Raw genomic sequence first — 20,896 nt, forward strand, 5'->3', positions numbered from 1 at the left:
TGTTTTCTTTATAAGAGTTGTCATGGTTGTGGTATATCTTCAAAGCAATAAAAACTCTAAGACAGACCTGAAGCTCTCTGACCAGGCTAGGCTAGCTGGCTAGTTTATACCTTCCCAGTGCTGGGATTATAAGTATGTATGGCTACATCTGGCTTTTAAATGGGTGCTAGTGACTGAACTGGGGCCCTCATGATTGTACAGCAAGCACTTTACCAACTGAGCTATGCTTTTGCCTCTCCATTTATATTACGTTAATGGTGATTCTTAATCTCTTGACTTAAAAGACATTACAATTCTTTTACTCTCACTTCTAAGGTAATAAAGGACTTAGAACACTTTAACCCCAGTCTTTTCTCAGTCTTCTGTCATACTGCTTTCTAGACTTAATTATATTATTTTTAACTCTTCTACAATTAGTCTTTACTACTGTAAAGATACCATGATCTACTTGTGTTATTTTTTTCATTTTAAATTCTATTTTCATTAATCGCAATGTAGTTCCTGCCCTAGTCTCTTTTCTGAGTCATGATACCCAATAACTTCTAACTATAGTGAACATTGATTTGATTATTATTTTCTGGTTCATAATCTCTTATCACTACTTCATACTTTACACATATTAATGAGCCTTCAAACACAGTCATTACTGAAAAAATGTTAAAAATAAACATTTGATATGGGCTAAAATAAATCTAGAAGTTTCTTTCTAAAAGTCAATAGATTTCTGAAGAGACTCCTCAGAATGTACATTCAGAAAACGAAACTTGCTAAATGACCCTTTTATAGACACAGGTCTTTCCTTTTTGCCTTAAAGATTCAAATAATATATAGTAGCCAAGTAGTCTATATCTTTCAAATGACAGGTGGAAGTTCTTCTCCTTGACAGATATAGTGGACATGCTAGAAGATGTGCATAAACTATTGATTTGAAAGGAAGAATAATGATCAGCTTGACATAGTTATGAAATATTTCTAACCAGTGAAACCAATATTAACTGATCTCACTTCAAAAACTAAATAAAAACAGAGTTTAGAGCTCATAGGAACTGACTTGAAAAATGTGTCAGAGATATGCACATACCTATAGAAGATGGCACAGTATAGCAGAAACTACAGAAACCTAGCTCATTTTTTTATTATGATAAAAATTACAGAACACAGGCGACCTACCTATTATCACTCAGAAAAGAAGACAAGGCCCTAAAACAGTTAGGCCTCTACACTGAATAGCGATTGTGGAAGGATGGGTGCAGGGGAGTGCTGGACGACGAGGCATGCAATTGTCTACTTGCAGATTCACAGACTGTCCCAGCTCAACTGTCTAGAGTATTCTGGTTATCCAAAGGAAAAGAGAGAAATCATGAGGGCCTTTCACTAACTACCCCCAAAATAAATATAAAATAAAAGATTAGACAACTGGTTTTTAATCATTAAAATGTTGTGGAGGAAAGTCCAACCCTGCAGCTCCAGTGAGAAGACAGTTGTTTTGCTTCTGAGCAAAGGCTAGCCTGGCCCAGTAGCTGTGGCATTAGGGTAGCAGAGAACCCACAGGGAGTAGTTTTTTTTTTTAATTAAAAGGATTAAAGGATACTGTTAATGTGCCTGAGACATTGCTGAGGAATAGGAAGGAGACACCAAAGTTCCGTACTTAGGATCTGACTGCACCAATAGAACACATAAATAAGCCCAAAGACCAGAAAACAATTAATTAGTAGCTATATCAAGGCTTCTAGGAAAGGGAACATCCTGGGCCAGAATGGTCATGCAAGGACTGAGTAACAACATGTGGCTTATATCAACAGCACCCACTACTTACTGATCTCACACAATGTCCCAGGAAGTACACTAGACATTCATTTTTCTTTCTAATAATCCCATCCCCATTCTACAGATGAAGGTGTTAGCTCAGGGAAGATAAACAAAGAGCTGGACATGGGAGAGTACAACTGTAATCCCAGAACTCAGGAAGAAAAAGGCAGTAGATAGTAGATCTCTGTCAGTCTGAGGCCAGCCTAGTCTACAAGGTGAGTTCTTGGCCAGGCAGGACTACATAGTGAGACACTGTCCAAAAAAAAAAAAAGGAGAAAGTATGATCAAAGGTTACACATGTTGCTCAAGGCAGAATTGGGTATTCAAACCCTGGTCTGACATGAAGACCAAGGGTTTCTTTCTTTTTTGTTTTTTGTTTTTTTAAGATAGGGTTTCCCTGTGCAGCCTTGGCTATCCTGGAACTCTCTCTATAGCCCAGGCTGGCCTCAAACTCACAGAGATCCACCAGCCTCTGCCTCCCAAATGCTGGGATTAAAGGTGTGCACCACTACTACCCAGCTAAAAAAGCTAAGTTTTGTCTGTTTTCCTTATAGCTCTTTCTATCATAGCAATGGAGGGAAAGGCTTTCAACTGGGATTTTAAAACATTTTATAGCTGTAATTCTGAGAATGTTAATTAATTAATTAATGTTAATGTTATTCTGAGAGTAAAAGCAAAAAAAAAACCCTCCTTTTGGTTGTTGTTGTTTTTATGTGCATTAGTGTTTTTGCCACGGGTGTCAGAACCCCTGGAACTGGAATTACAGACAGTTGTGACAATTCCAATCCTTGGAATTGAATCCTAGTCCTCTGGAGGAGCAGTCAGTGCTCTTAACCACTGAACTATCTCTCCAGTCCCAGCTTGCTAAGTGGTTTTTAGAAAAAGCAACCTCCATTCATCTGCTTACTCCTTCTTCAAGACCCAACTAGAATGCCATTTCTTGCAGAACTCCTTCCTAGCCAAATATGGCTTGGCTGGTGGTGGGGGTGGGGGTGGCCGTGTCTTTTTCCAAAGGTCTCCAAAGAAACACTACAGTCCTTTATGTGTAATTCCCAAAGCCAATAAGCTTTGGAAACTCAAGTGCTTCTCCTAAGTTTGCCAAAGTTCTTTGGGTGGCAAAAGATAAGCTGGTCTAAAGTGAAAGTCTTTTGTAGCCTTTACTTATTGTACTTAGTATGAATATTCATATTCTGGTGCCGAAATAACAATGGACGGAACTAAAGGATACCGTCTGAAGTACTGTGGCTATTATATGTATGTATGCATATGACTTGTTAACATTCAGACATTTCTGGCTTGCAAAGCCACATTTGGCTTCAAAGTGTTTCAAACAAGGGACACTGATCTTATACCTTATTCATAAATTTCACTGTGCTATAAACACTGTTTTTCTTTTGTAGTGGCGGCAATGCAATCGAAGGCATTGAGAATGCCAGGTAAACTGCTATAGCACTGAGCCACAGGAGCAGCAGCAGCAGCAGCACTGCTCATTCATTTTATGTAGGCGGGGCACTTTGTAGACAGTCTTGAAGACTGGATATATATAAACCCAACACAATACATATTTCCTGAGCTAGGAGCTAAGGTTGCGCTAAGAAGGAAAAAAAAATGGTTAATGGTTTGGAAATGACCATGGGTCTCCAACTGGTAGGTCAAGCCTCAAACCACCAACTGCTACTTCCTTTTTTGACTCTGAAAGCCCTAAAAATAGCCGCTGTTGATTGAAGGCAAGCAATATAGCTGATGTCTTCACTGGAAACAAAAATAGCTCAGTGGGCTTCCACTCGGGACTCATACATAACTTTCACCAAGGACAAAGCATAGCAGACATATTCATACCTGAGATCATATGCTCAGCTTTACAGCTGCACGGCCTTGATGCTGATGCCATGTGCTCCCAAGTTTTCTAAGTTGTAAAGTAGCAACCAGAGAGGCTCATAGGGCCCTCTCATAGGTAGCTGTCTAACAAGGTAACTCATGGGAGAGACAGTGGCAGCTGCTCACATGCAAACAGATGCAAGCCTTAGGGTTTTTTTTTTTTCATTCCTGTCTACTGTCCCTAGAGTAGAGTTTACTGTTCTTACTCAGTGTTCAACCTAACATACCTTTTCCATCCAAAAGAAGTAGTCAGGAAGGACATCGAGGGGGCCCGTTCTGATTTAAAATAAAAGAAGAAGAAAAAAGAAAAAAAAAGGGTCCAAGAACTCTGTCAAACAGCCTCAGCAGCTGTTCAAAAACCAGAGACCTGACTTGAGAGTAAAGAGAACAGGAATAGCAATGGGAAGGAGGCTAATAACTGGCTAACAAGGTCTGGATTAAAGTAGAAAACCTCTTAACTATCTGCAAGCTCTCAGGTCACAGTAGTGCGAAGAGGCCTGGGGGAGTATTGACTCACATCAGAGGGCAGTTTAGGGTGTTCTCTTGGGCTGATGTCTGTTTACCTGGTAACATAAGATGGTTTGCTGCACCAGCCTCGCGTACCCGTCCAGGCGGACCCCAGAATTGCTCCTGCTCCGCATCTCGCCCACGCTCACTGGCCGCGGCGCCGAATCTACCCAGTGGTGTCCGCTAAAGCTGCAGCCTCCAAGCCGGCCTGATGCCCAAACACGACTTCGGTGAGTTCTCCGAATAGGGCCTGGCGGGAGGAGGTCAGGACTTTTCAAAATGATAGAACCAAAGTATGACTTGCAAGGCAAGCCAACAAGAGTTTCGCACCGCTGGGCGGTGCGGGGGAGGAGACCAGGGGTGGCGCTATCGGGGGGGGGGGGCACCTCTACCAAGCTCGCAGCTTCCCCGACGGTTTCTAGTTCCGGCCCAGCCGTGCAGGACAAACCCGTGACTGAGAACTCGGCGGGAGAAAGGCCTTTGCCATACATACCCTTTTGTTTTGGGGGCTTTATGAGGTGGCTCCGGGTGGCCAGGAAGCCCACTGGAGCCGTACTGGGCTCCGCCCCCCGCGTGGAGTGGAACTCTCCAAGTATCCGCCGAAGGGGGGGGGGGTTAAAGAGGAAGGAACATGGGAGCCGCGGAGAGCCGGGCTCTGAATAGGAGTTCGTCTTGTCATGGAGCTTTCTCCTACCTCAACCGGCTTTCAACCCCATCTGAGAGTAAAGGAACAGCGCCCCTCAGTCGTGGCCACCTGGGTGTCACGGCTACCCCTCAGAGCGACTTGCGCCACGAAGTGGAACCCATGCTGTCCCGCCCGAAGGGCCCGCGTTAGGAGGTGGCACCCTCTGCTCGCAGCCCCGCCCCCGGCCCGCCTCCTCCAGAGCGAGGAATCTTGCTTGTCGCCGCCTGATGGGGGAGGAAAATGGGGCAGCCGGCGGGAGAGCAGGAGACTCGGAGAACCTGTACCCAGGCAGAGAACAGCAGTGGCAACGTCTGAGCGGGCCGCCAAACCCATCCGAGACCTTGGCATCCTTCCGATGGCCCACCCTTGTAGACCCGCCCTGGCCCAAGCCTCACCTGAGAACTGAATCCAGAAGTGGAGCACAGAAAGAAAGAAAAAAAGGGAGGAGGCCTGAACAGTGTCCCCCATATACACTCCTGGCTCCCTTGGCCTCTGGGAAGAGTCGCTCAGCTCTTTTACAGCAGCACAATTTGAAACTTAGCTGTCATTAGTTGTCAAGGTCACTAATTAACTGCAGGCTACATTCTTTACCTAGTGGCCCTTGTTCACCAAAATCTGGCCCACATTTGAATTTGACTGGACAGCTATTCTAATGTAATTGTTTCTACAAGTGCTTTGCTGTTCACCGCATAGACTCTTCCAGCACCTGAAACCTAACTTTGCCTTAAGGACTATGTCAGACCCTTGTTCCTATTAGCTTTTCCCATTTTCTGGATTCCTACAGCAATTTCTTTAGTAAAGATAAGACAAAAGAGTCAGTTCACACTGCACTTTCTTCCAGTTCTGGTTGTTTGAAATGTAGCCTTCGTACCTGGGAGAGCGATGAGGTCAAGAGCATTTGGCTCCTGCTCGGCTCATTGACTAGGACTTAAATAAACTATTTTCATCACCATTTGGAAATAATGTATTATCTTACATTTTTTATGTTTTCAACCAAGGCTTATTTTTCTAACTGGATTATGGATAGCCTGGTATCACCCACCATGCCTGGATCAGTGTTGATTGAACACATGTTTAGGACTCAATATTGACTGAATAAAAATTAGTCCTGCTTATTTGAGTCCCCTTACAATGAGTCCTTAATTAAAAGTTAACCCTTTATCAGCTCATATGTACTTTTTTTTCTGGGACAGCCTTTGGTAGTCTCGTCATGTAGTCCAGGCTGGACTCCACTGCAGTATATATGCAAGACCGGCCACAAACTTATAGCAACATTCCTCTTCTCAGCATCCAAATTGCTGGGATAATAAGCATGCACCACCACATCTAGCTTGGAGACTTTTAAACGTTGTTTTCAAGCCTTGGCACATGTATTTGTTGTATGGTGAGCAGTCCACCTGATACCTCCTACCCTCCGTTCCCCTTTCTCAACTCCTCTTTATTTGTTTTAATGCTGGGTCTTGAATTCTGAAGCAGTACATTCATACTCCTGTACTTCCATGCAGGATTTGCTGTGGTCTCTGGGGTAGATAAGATTTAAACATTACATTATCACAATTGAATCCCTTTAGTGATCTTCACGGGTAGCTTTACTGGAGATTTCATACATTCTTTTGTCTCTAAAAGCTGGCTTCATTGCTTATTTTTTAAAAAGGGTTTTGTTCCCATTGGAGTTGCTTAAGAATCTCTTTTAGAGGTCAGCATCCAAAGTGGAGATTTCATCTCTTTTGACTCTAAAGCACCCCATTTCTGACCAGAGGGTCCATTCTTAATCAACTTGCTGAAGCTAACCAATTAACCAAATTAAGTTAAGTTAGTTGACCTGGAATTATTGTACTTTTATATTACTATAGTGTAAAGACTGTTAAATTTGTCTCTGCTCAGGCTTATTGCAGCTATATAAAATGGAGAGTTAAGGAGAGGACACACCAGGGACTATAGGGTTTCGTCACAGTGAAGAACATATATATTATACATTTTAAAATCATGTATTTTAAAACCAGGAGCAGTGATATACACTTTTAATCCCAGCTCTCTGGATACTAAGTCAGGAGGGTCCTGAATTTAAGACTATATAGTTGTATATAGATAAGCATGATAAAATATACTATATGAAATTCTCAATCAATAAAATATTTTAAATGCTATTTGTTTCATAAGAATGCATTTAATTTTATCTGCTTTGATTTCCTTTAATTTTTTTGTTTTTTGTTTTTTTCGAGACAAGGTTTCTCTGTAGCTTTGGAACCTGTCCTGGAACTAGTTCTTGTAGACCAGGCTGGCCTCGAACTCACAGAGATCCACCTGCCTCTGCCTCCCGAATGCTGTGATTAAAGGTGTGCACCACCACCACCTGGCTTGCTTTGATTTCTTGAGGTTGTATCTGGAAATTGATATGAAAGAAAAATGAATATACTGCTAAGAATTCTTGATTCAATTTTATGTTCCTTTCAAAAATATTCATTTTATTTGCTATGTATGAGTGTTTTCCCTACGTGTGCGTATGTGTACTGTTTGTGTCTAGTGCCTATAAAAGTCAGAAGAGGTCAGGTCTCCTGGGAGTGGAGTTACAGATGGGTGTGAGCTGCCAGGTGGGCCCTGGGAACCGAACTCAGGTCCTCTGTGAGAGCAACAAGTGCTCTTAACCTCTGAGCCACCTTTCCAGTCCCAATATTATGTTTTTATTGTACTAATTCAGCTTTCCATGTTTTCTGTCCCTCAGACTCCAAGGAGGAGCTGAGATAGAAACGAACTGAATAGTCTTTCATTGCTGTTCTGGAGACAAAAATATCACACCAAACAAGCCTGCTTGGGGTGTGTGTCATTCAGTAAGTTGAACTCTCCTTTGAAATACCCTTCAAAAGACACCTGCCTCCAAGGTGACCTTGGTAGATACAACCCAAGTCACCAAGTGGACCAGTTGTACCATTTCTGTTGAGAACAATTACAGTGCTGCTTACTGAAGTCAGCAAAGTCCCTATGTAGAACCAGTGGTTGCAGTGTTTTCTGGGGGAAATCTCTCCAGTAAATGGAGGAACCACTTCAAACGCTGGGCACTGCTTTGACATTCCCTGAGCAATAGTAGCTCTTCTGTCTCCCTCACAGCAGACTCAGTTTTCAGGACCTATTTTAAAACTGGAGGAAGATGCTTCTCAGAAACATTTGTCTCTGTCTTGTCGTGTTATTTCTCTGAATTTACGAACAAATGAAAACCCAAGAGAATTTAGTTTAAGGACCAGACATGAAGCATAATACAAAGACCAAGGATGGTAGGAACTGAAGGACCTTTGCCATCGTGCCTTTTGGGTGCACCCTGGTATGTACGTTGTTTCCGAGATTGACTCCTGAGGTCTCATCCACTCTCGCCCCCATCCTCCAATCGAGAGTGGATCATCACCTCCCCGATCAATTTGGAACTTGGTTTCCTTGGAGGACCTGAGGAGCCTGGAAAGAGAGCTTGCACAGACTTTTCTTGTCTAGATGCAGCCAGCGCTCCTCTCCCCAGTCGTGGCTTCCACAAGCTAACTAGAGACTCAAAGCCTCATAAATCTTCTTTCCGCTTTCTTGAAATGCCCTTGTTTGAGGCTGAGGAAGAAGACCTTTAAATGGGATCTGAACCGAGATTCGTACATTTCCTACAGCTCGATGGCAACACGTGCTCAAGAGAAGCTTTTGAAAGAGTAAGATACGATACAAAATAACCCTTGGAAAGTGCCCTCATGAAGCAGGACAAGTCCTTTTCTAACTTCACAGTCCAGATCTTCAGAAGCTTTTTTCCTACCACTTCTTTGCCATGCTACCAGGGAGCGGAGGGGGTGAGGAGAGGGGAGAACGCAAACCAAGCTTAAAGGTCTTAACTGCAAATTTATTTCATTGATTTTTAACATTTTTTGTCGATTGTAACATATAAATACAAAATAATTAAATAATTCCGAGAAGAAATTTTGCAAAGACAAATGAGCACACACAGAGAAATGGATATTCCTACTATGGTTAGTCTGGGATGCAACATTTTCTTGAAATATATGCAAGGGAGCCTTAGTGAAAGACCTAACTAAAGGGATTTGAAGTGTTCCCTATAAGAACGTACTGTGCTCGAGGCATCTCTCAAGCAGGTATAGATGAGAAGCAGGATAGACCCTCTGTAACTAGGAACAATCAGAGTTGGATATATATACATATGTATGTATATATACACACAATATCACAGGATAGTTCACTATTCCCAGTAGCTGCCCCCCCTTGTCACTGTACACTCTTCAAGACTTGACATGTGCTTAAAAATACATACAAATGTAACTGGGCCAGAAAGTAGCAGTTGTAACACTTGCGTACCATGCAGTTGTCTTTTGAAGGACTGATTTGTTTGCCATATATACACTCTTGAAAAGTAATCCTACTCTGATCCCCCCATTGTCAAGGCTCTGGGTATTTGAGAAGTGGCAGTGTTTATATTTTCCACCTTCACAATCTTCCTGCCATCTTACAGTTGTAACCCTCTATGAGCATGGCATTAAACTCAACGTCTTAATGCAGATTCTGTAATCTGATCAAATGTGGTCACACAAGTCATCCTCTGCCTAAGGATGTACCCAAGAGGATGATAAGGGTTAATATGTGACTCCCCCACTGCTTCCCAAACCATAAGCTCATAGGCTGTGTCTGCCCAGTGCGAGTACCTTTTCTTGATTGCTCAAAGGCACTCTCTGAGCTAACTGTGGCACTGTCTGTTATAACTGTTCAGTCTGCCTTTATCATTATGTCTTGATTTCAGCAACATTTCTAAATTTCACATCCTATATGATCTCCCAAAGGAGGGTTAGAATTCACTGAATCGGTAAGTCCTCACATTAGATAAAATGACAGAACCATGATTCTACAAAAGAATACATTTACACAGTAGAAAATAAATATAAAAAGGTAGAGATAAGATTTTTGACATGGGAGTCACTAAGCTTATATACAACAAAGGCATGCAAAACTAAACTCACCGACAGACTGAAGTAAACATTTTTTTTTCTAGGATGTTATCAAGGATAACACCCTCTTTAAAATGTGATGGGAAATGAACATTCGTTTTTCTTTTCCTAGATCTTATTCTGTGGTTTTTAACACCAATCTTCTTCCAAATGAAAGATAAGAAACCAAATTGCAAATGTCTAAAGACCATAATTATGCCATGGTTTCTTCCTCCAATAGTAAATCATTGTCCTCATATGCTTCTCTAGAGGCTGCTGAGTGGAAAACAAGCTGACTTTCATACATCTCACATTGGGTAAATGGAAAACTGGACACGTCACACCCTCAGCATCATGCTTTGATTTTAGAAGAGGAGAATCACATTTGCTCAATAAAGTGTAGGCTTCCCCGCTTTGAAGTCCTTCTGAGGGCCATCCGGCCCTTACCATTGCAGGAATCTTCTTTGTCACTAAACATGTGCTGTTTCCCAGTGAGATCGTGAAGGCATACGTCTCCATTCTGAACGCTGAAAGAAACCCCATTCCTCTCTGTAGAAGCATTGCCTGGATAAGGAATATCAAAGTTGGTGTCACAAAGTAGCCAGAGAACACGCTAAAGCACTAGCAAGCATCACCTCCACCTCGATATTAAATAGGCATACCGGAAATGAATCTTTTAAAAAAAATACCCATCCTATGTTTTCATATTTTGTTTTTATTCCTTCTCTAAGGTCAGTGACAGTAAGCACAACAATTTGAGGTTGATCAGAAACAAAATTCCTATGGCAGTTTTAAAAAAGTGAAGCAAAGTGGGAAGACTTATTTTTTTTTTATTTTCAAAGGCCCATTTTCTAACTCTAATTGAACACATTGAATTAAACTGTGTGTAAAATAATCTACAGTAAGTAATATTTAAGATTAGCAGACATCCTATAGGCACTCTTATAGGCTCCTGGTTCCCTATAATTCTTCCGAAATGAAACTTTGTATTAGAAGGTAAGCCCAAAGAACCAGCTACAAGCAGTCATGGCAAGAAGAAATTATCTCTCTCAACCATTTTGGAATATGTCTTCTGACTATCCCAGTAGAACTATTTCCCAAGAAAAAGCCATGGATTCCAACCTAAGAGTCCAGCCAGAGGACAGCAGGGTATTTAGTGGTAGCTGTGATTTCCACCTAGGCCTCCCTACCGGTAGCAGCCTTAGATCCTCAGGACACAGCATCCACGAGCTTTCAGGTACTTAGCACTGTCCTTCTGAGCATTAGATCATTGAGACGCCATGGGCAAAGTTGAATAATAAGCCCACTGATAATTTCACAATATAATCATGATAATGGTGAGCATAGCACTGAACATATGATACATGTTGTCTCACTTATAGTTAGTGCTAAGCGATGGGTGTTATTTATTATCCCCATTTCACAGACGATAGGACAAAATTTGTAGAAATTCAATGCTCTGCCTGAGCTCCTATGGCTCAAAAGTGACGGACTGAACACTTGAGAAGGTTGCTTTCAAAGTGTGATCTTGTAGCCCCGCGGACTAAATTATATGGCTCTAAGGCGGTTCGGAATGGAAATATGTCACATTCATGCGAACAAGGCAGTGGATACGGACGGCACAACTCCATCTGTGCCACGGCTCAAATAGGGCATGTGACTGTCTGAGGCAGCTGTTCTGACTTAGGCATTCTGGTTTGAGGACATTTTGGTTGCAGGAACAATTTGTCCCAGTATAATAAAGCACCCAGCTGCCAGTTACTTTTTGAAATTCTCAGTGCCATTCCTCATCCGGTGTGAGGGCTGACAAGCCAGAGATGTGCATTTGACAAGCATATTATCCTTTCTGAAACTCGTAGCCATTCTGTTGACTGTAAAGTGCCCTCCCCCGCCACTGTCTGACATCAAAACTATCTGTGTCAGGATAGGCTGCTTCTATAAGATCTGAGACCCTGAAGAATGATAATATTGGGAGGGGGGAAGGCTAGGCAGATGAAGCTTCCTTCACCTCTGAGCTCTTTTCAGAAAACGGAAAACTAGTCATAGATCAAAAGCCCTGAACACACAGGAGTCTAAGATTTGCAGACGGTCTAGCTTGATCCTTCCATTCTGCTCCTTTCAATCTGCTCTCTCACTCTTATTAAGCAGCCTTCATCTCCCTGTCTTTACTCCAGGGACCTCCAATGCATCATTCCTGATATGGCAAGTTGGCATTGGGCCCAGAACTTTACTCTTGGCATTGACAGTGACGATATAAAGCCGCATGGCAGCTATTTCTTATCTTTTACAGCAATGGTTCTCAAAGAAGGACAATTTATCACCTATCCCCACAGTGGACAGTGTCTGGGGGCATTTTTGATTGCTACAACTTGGGGCAGGGCACTGCTGGTTTTAGTGGGCAGAGAAGCTAGGGATGCCGTTGAGCATCTTGTGATTCTTTAAAAAGAATTATCTAGGGGGCTGGAGAGATGGCTCATTGGTTAAGAGCATTGCCTGCTCTTCCAAAGGACCCGAGTTTGATTCCCAGCAACCACATGGTGGCTCACAACCATCTGTAATGAAGTCTGGTGTCGTCTTCTAGCCTGCAGACATACATGCAGACAGAATATTGTATCCATAATAAATAAATAAATATTTTTTTAAAAAAATTATCTAGCCCCAAATGTCACCTGAGATTGAGGGGTCTTGATGTCAAGGAATCTTGTTGTGTTTTCTTTATGTAAAATGCATATGTGGCATGTATGCACATGCGTGCTAGCATGTATATGAGCACATGTGAGTGCAGAAAGGCACATGCAATGTGTGCATGGATGCATGTGGACTCCTGGGGTTGATGGAGAGTGTCTTCCTGGATTGCTTTCTGTAATGATATTTCATTTGTATTTTAATAAATAAAGCTTGCCTGAAGTTCAGAGAATAAAACATCACTGATCAGCCTTACAGACAAGGCAGTGGTGACCACACCTTTCATCCCAGTAGCCACACCAGTTTGCCACAGAAACCGGGCGGTAGTGGTGCACACCTCTAATCCCTAGATAGGAATATAAAATGGGAGGAGACAGCTCTCAGACACAGTCTTGTTCTGAGATTCCTGGAGGAAGGATCGCCATTTCAGACTGAGGTTGAAGTAAGAGCGAGTGGCTGGCTGTTTTGCTTTTCTGACCTTCAGGTGGAACCCCAATATCTGTCTCTGGGTTTTATTGATCATGCTACAGCCTTCCACTCTATGTTGAGGCAGGCTTTCTCACTGAAACTGGAGCTCACTGTTTCAGCTGGTCTGACCAGCCAATTTGCTTGGGTGTTTCCAGTCTCCATCTGCCTCTTGTGTTCTAGGATTCCAGCAGGGCTACCACACCCACCGGGCTTTTAAATGTGTTCTAGGGGTCTGGTCCTCACCCTTGTGCAGCACCCGGTGAGTCATCTCCCCAGCCAACCCTCAGTTATACTTTTTAAAATCAAACTATCAGAATCCCTCATCTTTACGAGACTAAAAAACTATTTGGTACAGACATGAATCTACTCACAAACTGATTTGCATTAGCAATGGAAAGAACTAATGTCTTCAAACAATGGCTAAAGGGCGACTTCCACTGGAAGGATAAAATATACTGGCATATCCTAAGTGTTTAATAAAAATGCAAAAGCTATATTAAGAAGCAGAAGAAAGAAAAAATAAGCATGATAAGCTTTATGAGTAATGAACAGCCCAGTCTTGGAGAAAAAGAAAATGTAATGAAGTTTTAGCTAGAAATTTTGGACTTAATGAGTGAAAGAAGCATTAACTGTAATAATCTGTTCCTATCTGGGTGACACAGATAGTGACCAATATTGCTCACAATTCATCTTCCAGCATTTGATATATTCATGGGGACTTGGGTGCTGTCATAAGGCAGTCACTTTGTTGGAAAGGATTAACAAACATAAAAAGCAAAAAAAGAAAAAACCCAGGAAGGTTTCAAAGTGCTAAGGATCTGCGTGATTAATAGATGTGATTTTTAAAAATCATATTGCTAGGTAATTTAGGTACTGCTCTTATAGAAATACTGCAGCACTGAAGTCTTTGGGCAATATTTAAATTAGGATTTGAATAGAAAACCTTTCAGGTTATGGTCAATTCCCAGTAAGGGAAACTTTTAGAAAGATTTCTAAATCTTCTTTAAAAATTCATTCTTGTATTAGCTTCAAAATAAATAAATTTGGATTTATAAATGTCCTGGCTTATATGGAAAACTCCATTTGATCCACTAGTCATAAGTGTACTCATTCAGTTTGTTTTCCAAAAAGAACTACTTTAAAAAAAAAAAAAACAACCCACTGGCTTGAGAAACACTAAATCGAGACAGACATACATACCATTCCCGCTTGCGTGCACTGAGCAATCATTATTCACTAGTAGTGTGGTGGAGTTAGTGGAGTTACAGCTTGACTGTAAGGAATTTGAAGAGCTGGATACTCCTTGGTTTACAGTCTGCGTCTTTAAACCATTAGTAGCAGGTTTACTCCAGTCTACAGCAGAATAAGCATTACAGAAAAACAGGGCGGTATGTTGAAGCTCAAATGCAAGAGACAGGTCACAGAGTAACAAGTTCTAGCAATTGAATTCTCACTTCAAGAGCTCATAGAGAACTCAGACATTTTACAAGCTGGTGTTATAAAAGGTGCCTCACCTCCACGTATTTACCTTTCAAATGACTGCCTCATTAAAAGGAACCTGTGTCCTCCTGGAACTAAAGGCTGGGCTAACGGGATCGTCTGGAAATAGCCACTGAAATAGCACGTAACCCAGAACCTCTCTCTCTCTCTCTGCCCTCACAAGACCATAAATCATCTCTGCTGTGGTAATTGTTCTTGAATCCATACGATGACTGATCTACACACACTGCCGTTTTCTAAATGCAGACCCCAGTACCCATCAGGTACTGAAGGGCAGTATTCATGCTGAAGGAAGCTAGCTTTACAAACAAGTCTTTATTCTTCTTTAAAAAAAAAAAAGAAGAAAGAAAAAAGAAATGCGCTATTTGCTCTACCAGCCAACCAGGAATATGTGAAAAGAACTTCAAAATAACCAAATACATGCCAAAGCTTATATACAAAGTCTGGCCAGTTAACAGACGAAGCCACTGACAACCTGGACCTGTGGGGAAGAGTGAGTCAAGCCTTAACACGTTATGAAGGAAAATATTCAAAATCACTTTGGGAAATGAAAAACATGAGCTCAATAGGAAACAAACTCTAAAAATTTCACTGTTGCTTCATTCAGGAAGCAGTTGGTCCACTAACTCTATGGCTCACAAAATCCCAAAATTCCCAGGTAGGAAGAATTCTCTTTTTTCTTCTTCTTTTTTTAACCCCTTACTAATCAATGAACAGCCTTTTCTGTGGTGCAGGTTGTGTCTCCCTGCTTTCCAGATCTGACAACCTGGCAATGACTGTGTTCATCTTAGTGTATACATTTTATTTTCTTGAGATTTCAGAGAAGAAAAACAAAGCCAAATCTTTACCAGAATTTTCAGCCAGCCGTAATTTTCCACAACAAACATACCGCCTCCATTGCTTCCTGACATTCTCTTTTGCTGCGCAGTAAAAGATGAATATGAAGAACCCTAAAGGGAGAGAGGGACATCCAACCCATTCAGTGAACTCCAGATAAAAGCTACATCTTGGGAGTCTACTCTGCACAAAAGAGGAAGAGTTTGGCAGTTGTGGACAAAGTGAAATTTTGTAAATCGAATAAAATGTCTTCAATCCAAAGCTTTAAACAAAGATCTTTGCAAGATAGAGTACTTATACGAGGAACTGCATTTCCATAGCTAAATGCACCAGCTCTTGTCCCAGGTCTTGCCCTCATCCTTTTCTGTCCTGGTAGTAGAAGCCAGGATCCTAGCTGAGACCTCAGCTCCCATTTTTAGAATCCTCTGGACTTGCAATCTAGTTCCATGTTCTGTCCAATGTCATCTCGTCCCCAGTCTCATGTGTCTCTTCCCTGTGCAAAGTCCCTTGCTTGGGTTCTTTGGGCCTTCTTCTCTGAGCACCAAGCTTGCAGAATGTTTGGAGTTACTTATCTACTATCTTCCTGTCTCCCCTCAAGGCTCAAGGAAAATTTCCCCTGATATTCCAGCATAAAAAGCTAGCTACAGGTTTGAACAGGCTTTTGGACTTGCTTCCTACCTACCATAGTCCTCAGTTATATGGCCCAGGGATCCTTACTCAACACTATCTCTGCCAAGACCCCCAAAGATTTTGCTAGTAAAATATTTGTGGTATGTGTGGATGAGCTCTGAACCTTCTCACTCCCCCCCAACACTCACCTACTTTTAAAATATTTGTTTAAAAACACCAAATCTGCTTCTAATTGGGGTACATATGAAAGAGCCCCAAGAGTTGGTGGACACCACACACCTTTGCCTAATGTTACCCTGGGGGATTCTCTTGGGTGCATGAAGGGAGAAACAACATGCGTGTGAGAGCCCTGCATGGAGATATGCACCAGTCAAAACAAAAGAAACATATACACAGCTCATCTTCAATCAACTCACAAGTACTGTAAAACTAGGCCTTAGCTCCCTTTTATAGAAGCAGCAAATTAATTCTAGCCATTTATGTTCTAATAAGATATTTTGGGGAAATGGAGAAAAAGAGGCACATTTGCTAGATCATTAAACCACATGAAGGCAGGTACATAGAGTTCATGTTAATGATTAATGTGAATTTGCATATCACATATTTCTCTCTTAAAATATCTACTACTTTTCGTATCCCATTGTTAGTATATAAAACCTTTCTTCAACCGATTGTGGTGGCACATGCTTATCTAATTCCAGCACTGGACGAGCAGAGGTAGAAGGATCACTGTGTGTGGCCAATCTGGTGAATTCCAGGCCACCAAGTGTACCTAACAACAATTTACCTTAACAGTCCCCATCAAAAACCCCCAAATCAAAACAAAAACCCTTGATAGAATTTTCTTGTTTTGTTTTATATTTAATACTTCATAGCACAACACCTGGATATACTAATTTGGGGACTGGTATGTTGTAAATAAAAAATACCAGTCATATATCATATATGGCTCTCTCTCTGTCTCTCTGTCTCTCTCTGTGTATGCATGTATGTATATCTGTGTGCCTTTCTTCAAATAAAATAAGAACCTATGGCCAAGTTAGATATTAGAACTATATACTTTTGGGAGGGATTTCTTTGAAAACTGGCAAAATTATCTATTGTCTGATGGGGTCACAGGAGGGCAGTATGGGAGCCAAAAGCAACATGAAAACAAGCAGAGAAGAATGGAATGGAAAGGAGCTGGAATAAGAGGAAGCCAAGGGACAATTCTTTATTGTTTTTCTAATGTAAACCCATTAGCCTGCTGAGCTTTTAATGCCAAAGCACTTCCATTAAAAATTAACAGCTGACAAGACCACTGATGCAAAAGAAATTACCCACTTGCTTTTCTAAAGGCTACAACTGCAAGGGTCCCCAAGTTGGAGTGACTGGGCTTTATTACTGTGTGGGAAGCTCAGAAGTCAAGGGGACCCTCCAAGTCCTCCCCAAGGCAGCGTGGCAACTGCTAGGGATTAGCCCACGGCCAAGATCATGGTCACGTGGGTTTGTTTATATCTTTCTGCTTATCATTTTATGTTTCCAACTGAAGCACCAAACCTGAGCCCTAGGACCGAGTGGTGAATTTTTGTACTGACGTGGTATCTGGGTTTATTACCTCCCCATTTACCTCTCTTTTTGTTTTTTAGGGTTTTTTTTTTTTTTGGTTCTTTTCAAGACAGGGTTTCTGTGTGTACACCCCAGGCAATCCTGGAACTCATTCTGTAAACCAGGCTGGCCTCGAACTCACAAAGATCCACCTGCCTCTGCCTCCTGAGTGCTGGGATTAAAGGTGTGTGCCACCATCAGTCCAGCTCCCACTTATCACCTTATGTTTCCAATCAAACCCTCAAACCTAAGCCCTAGGTCCACATGGTGAACTCTTGTAATGACATGCTATCTCGGCTTTTCCTGTGTGCGAGTTCTGCTTTCACAAATTAATTTAAAAAAAATAAAAAGGAAGAAATCAAGAAAAGGAAGAGTAATTGGCTCTCTCTGAAAGAGTTCCTGGCAGATTCCCTCAATATAGTTTCTCCAGGGAGAGGAGGATGGATCAAAGAAACACTCACCATTTCTCAAAATTAGTAAAATGCCTTTCTTCTAAGAACCCCGAAACTCCTATTCTCAGCCATAAATTGGTTCTGCAAGGAGTACATCTTCAGGCACTAAATAGCCTTCGAAGGGATATTTATTTTTTTATTTTCCACTGGGCTCTTGGAGTTCATATTTAAAGTTGTAGTGCTTACCTTGTAAGGTATTAAAGATGGCAAAGAGATACATGAAGATGACATTAACTGGTCCCCAGGCAAAGAAGGCAAAACCCCAAGTAATTCCCAGCAAAAATGTGAGGCCAGCAATACTCCTGAGGTCTTGAATACTAGTTTTGCGTTGCGCTCCCAATTGCTTCTTCCTTTTAATTCGACAGAGCTGAACCAAGACGACAATGAACATGCTGATGTTCAGTAAAAATATCACACAGAAATAGCCCACAACTGTGATATAGAACACCGCATTGCTGTTGATCCAGCAACTGGATGGGGGAGAGGAGAGGAGGAAAACATAATGATGGAAATATGCTTGCTCCGTGTGATGCATTGGAATCTATAATGTTTGCTTGAAAACCTTTGTCTTCAAATACAAAATTTAAAAAAATGATAAACTGTTTTTCTCCACAATCATTTATAGCTCCGGGGAACAGAATGTGAAGTTTATCTTGGCCTACTTGGTAATGAAGAGTATTTCAGGGCCTAGAGAGATGGCTCACTCCTTAAGAGTAACTGGTGCTTTTCCAGAGGGCCCGGACTCCGTTCTCAATACCTGCAACTGGGAAGCTCAGTTCCCAATACCTGTAACTTCAGCTCCAAGGGATCTGACACCCTCTCCTAGCCTCCACAGACACATACATGTGCCAAACAGATGTGTGTGTACACATTCATACACATAAATAAAAGTAAAACTTAAAAATAATATTTTGAAACTATTTTAAAGCATTCAGAACTGTGTAAGCTCTAGTTATCCAAGTCTGCTTGTCCTTATTATTATAACATCATGAGCATTTCATTTTTATCAGATGTTAAGTGTCTTAATATACTTCTGCCGAATTTGTATACGCTCAGAATAATTTCTCCTAATTCATTACTTAAGTAGTAGTGTGGCATTTTCAACTAGCCAATCTCATTACACATGATGATGAAGGCTCTAGTTAAAAATGATTTTAGATTTTATTAAGATGATAGATACAGCCAACAGACTGATTAGATTCTCCATTTTCTTAGAGAATTTAATTTTCTAGTTCCCTGGACATTCCTAGGATGAATTTATACTTACAAGTCATCTGGTGAGCCATTGGGGAATTTCCCATAAGATCCAATCCCATAATTATCTGGGGATATAGTCAGGACGATGGCCACAATCACAGCTGGTATCCCTGGAACATGGGAAACATCAGTCACATAGTTCTGACAACCAAAGAGGTAAGAAGAAAGACTGGAGGTCATTCTATTTTCCTTCAGGTGGCATGGCAAACACTGGTTAGCTATTCATCAAATTTTCTTTTCATATTGCCACATGAATGGTTGCTTCTACCCTCATTGGCAGACAGAACTAAATTTTGGCTATAAGCAGAAGTAATTTGCTCCACTGTGGTGCTACTCTCCTAAAAACTTCCTGCAAGGTCCTCCACTCATTTTCCCCGCCCCCAAATGCAGAGCCATCTTGAGGCAGAGTTTTCATCAACTGGAGTTTATAAATAACTATAGAGACACCTTCCTTTAACGCAATGCCCACCAAAATCCCAGCAAAATTCTTCACAGACCTCGAAAGAACAATACTCAACTTCATATAGAAAAGCAAAAAACTCAGGATAGCCAAAACAATCCTGTACAATAAAGAAACTTTTAGAGGCATCACAATCCCTGATTTCAAACTCTACTACAGAGCTACAGTATTGAAAACAGCCTGGTATTGACATAAAAACAGACAGGAGAACCACCAATGGAACCAAATTGAAGACCTGGATATTAATCCACACACCTACAAACACCTGATTTTTAACAAAGAAGCAAAAAATATAAAATGGAAAAAAGAAAGCATCTTTAACAAATGGTGCTGGCATAACTGGATGTCAATATGTAGAAGAATGGAAATAGATCCATATCTATCACCACGCACAAAACTCAAGTCCAAATGGATCAAAGACCTCAACATAAAACCAACCACACTAAAACTTATAGAAGAGAAAGTGGGAAGTACACTTGAATGCATTGGCACAGGAGACCACTTCCTAAATATAACCCCAACAGCACAGACACTGAGAGAAACAAGTAATAAATGGGACCTCCTGAAACTGAAAAGCTTTTGTAAAGCAAAGGACATGGCCAACAAGACAAAACGGTAGCCTACAGAATGGGAAAAGATCTTTACCCACCCCACATCAGAGGTCTGATCTCCAAAATATACAAAGAACTTAAGAAATTTGTCATCAAAAGAACAAATAATCCAATAAAAAATGGAGTACAGACATAAACAGAGAACTCTCAACAGAGGACTCTAAAATGACTGAAAGACACTTCAGGAAATGTTCAGCATCCTTAGCCATCAGAAAAATGCAAATGAAAACAACTCTGAGATTCCATCTTACACCTGTAAGAATGGCCAAGATCAAAAACACTGATAACAACTTATGCTGGAGAGGATGTGGGGTAAAGGGAACACTTCTCCATCGCTGGTAGGAGTTAAAACTGATACAGCCTCTTTGGATATCAGTATGAGGATTTCTCAGAACATTAGGAAACAACCTACCTCAAGACCCAGCAATACCCAAAGGATGCTTAATCATACCACAAGGACATGTGCTAAACTATGTTCATAGCAGCATTATTTGTCATAGCCAGAACCTGAAAACAACCTAAATGCCCCTCAATCAAAGAATGGATAAGAAAAATGTGGTACATTTGCACAA

The 20,896-nt window shown here is 41.3% G+C and overlaps 2 protein-coding genes across 8 annotated transcripts in view; both read right to left on the minus strand.

The window, feature by feature from the left end:
- The window catches only part of Phka2 (phosphorylase kinase regulatory subunit alpha 2), an 84,217-nt gene extending 79,209 nt beyond the window's left edge, over positions 1-5,008 (minus strand). For 6 of the 7 annotated variants that reach the window (XR_005973441.1, XR_005973442.1, XR_005973440.1 and 3 more), the window contains exons 1-2: positions 4,889-5,008; positions 4,251-4,444 (exon numbers count right to left, since the gene is read on the minus strand). Coding sequence is in view for 4 of the 7 variants with exons in the window: in XM_041642397.1 (XP_041498331.1) it covers positions 4,251-4,328 (78 nt within the window). In the remaining 3 variants the exon portion in view is untranslated. Of the gene's footprint in view, positions 1-4,250; positions 4,445-4,687; positions 4,750-4,888 lie in introns of those variants that run through there. The other variant, XM_041642395.1, reaches the window with a different exon arrangement.
- Positions 5,009-8,723: 3,715 nt separating this feature from the next.
- LOC121441248 (adhesion G-protein coupled receptor G2-like) overlaps positions 8,724-20,896 on the minus strand; it is a gene marked incomplete at its 5' end in the record, with an annotated part of 41,076 nt that continues 28,903 nt past the window's right edge. Inside the window, 5 exons of the mRNA XM_041642405.1 lie at positions 8,724-10,401; positions 14,191-14,343; positions 15,339-15,440; positions 18,183-18,466; positions 19,264-19,363. Of these exons, the coding sequence (XP_041498339.1) occupies positions 10,217-10,401; positions 14,191-14,343; positions 15,339-15,440; positions 18,183-18,466; positions 19,264-19,363 (824 nt within the window). The remainder of the gene's footprint in view (positions 10,402-14,190; positions 14,344-15,338; positions 15,441-18,182; positions 18,467-19,263; positions 19,364-20,896) is intronic.

The sequence above is a fragment of the Microtus oregoni genome, unplaced genomic scaffold, assembly GCF_018167655.1.
Source record: "Microtus oregoni isolate MIOR12 unplaced genomic scaffold, Mior012 000074F_003, whole genome shotgun sequence".
NCBI classification, from domain to species: domain Eukaryota; kingdom Metazoa; phylum Chordata; class Mammalia; order Rodentia; family Cricetidae; genus Microtus; species Microtus oregoni.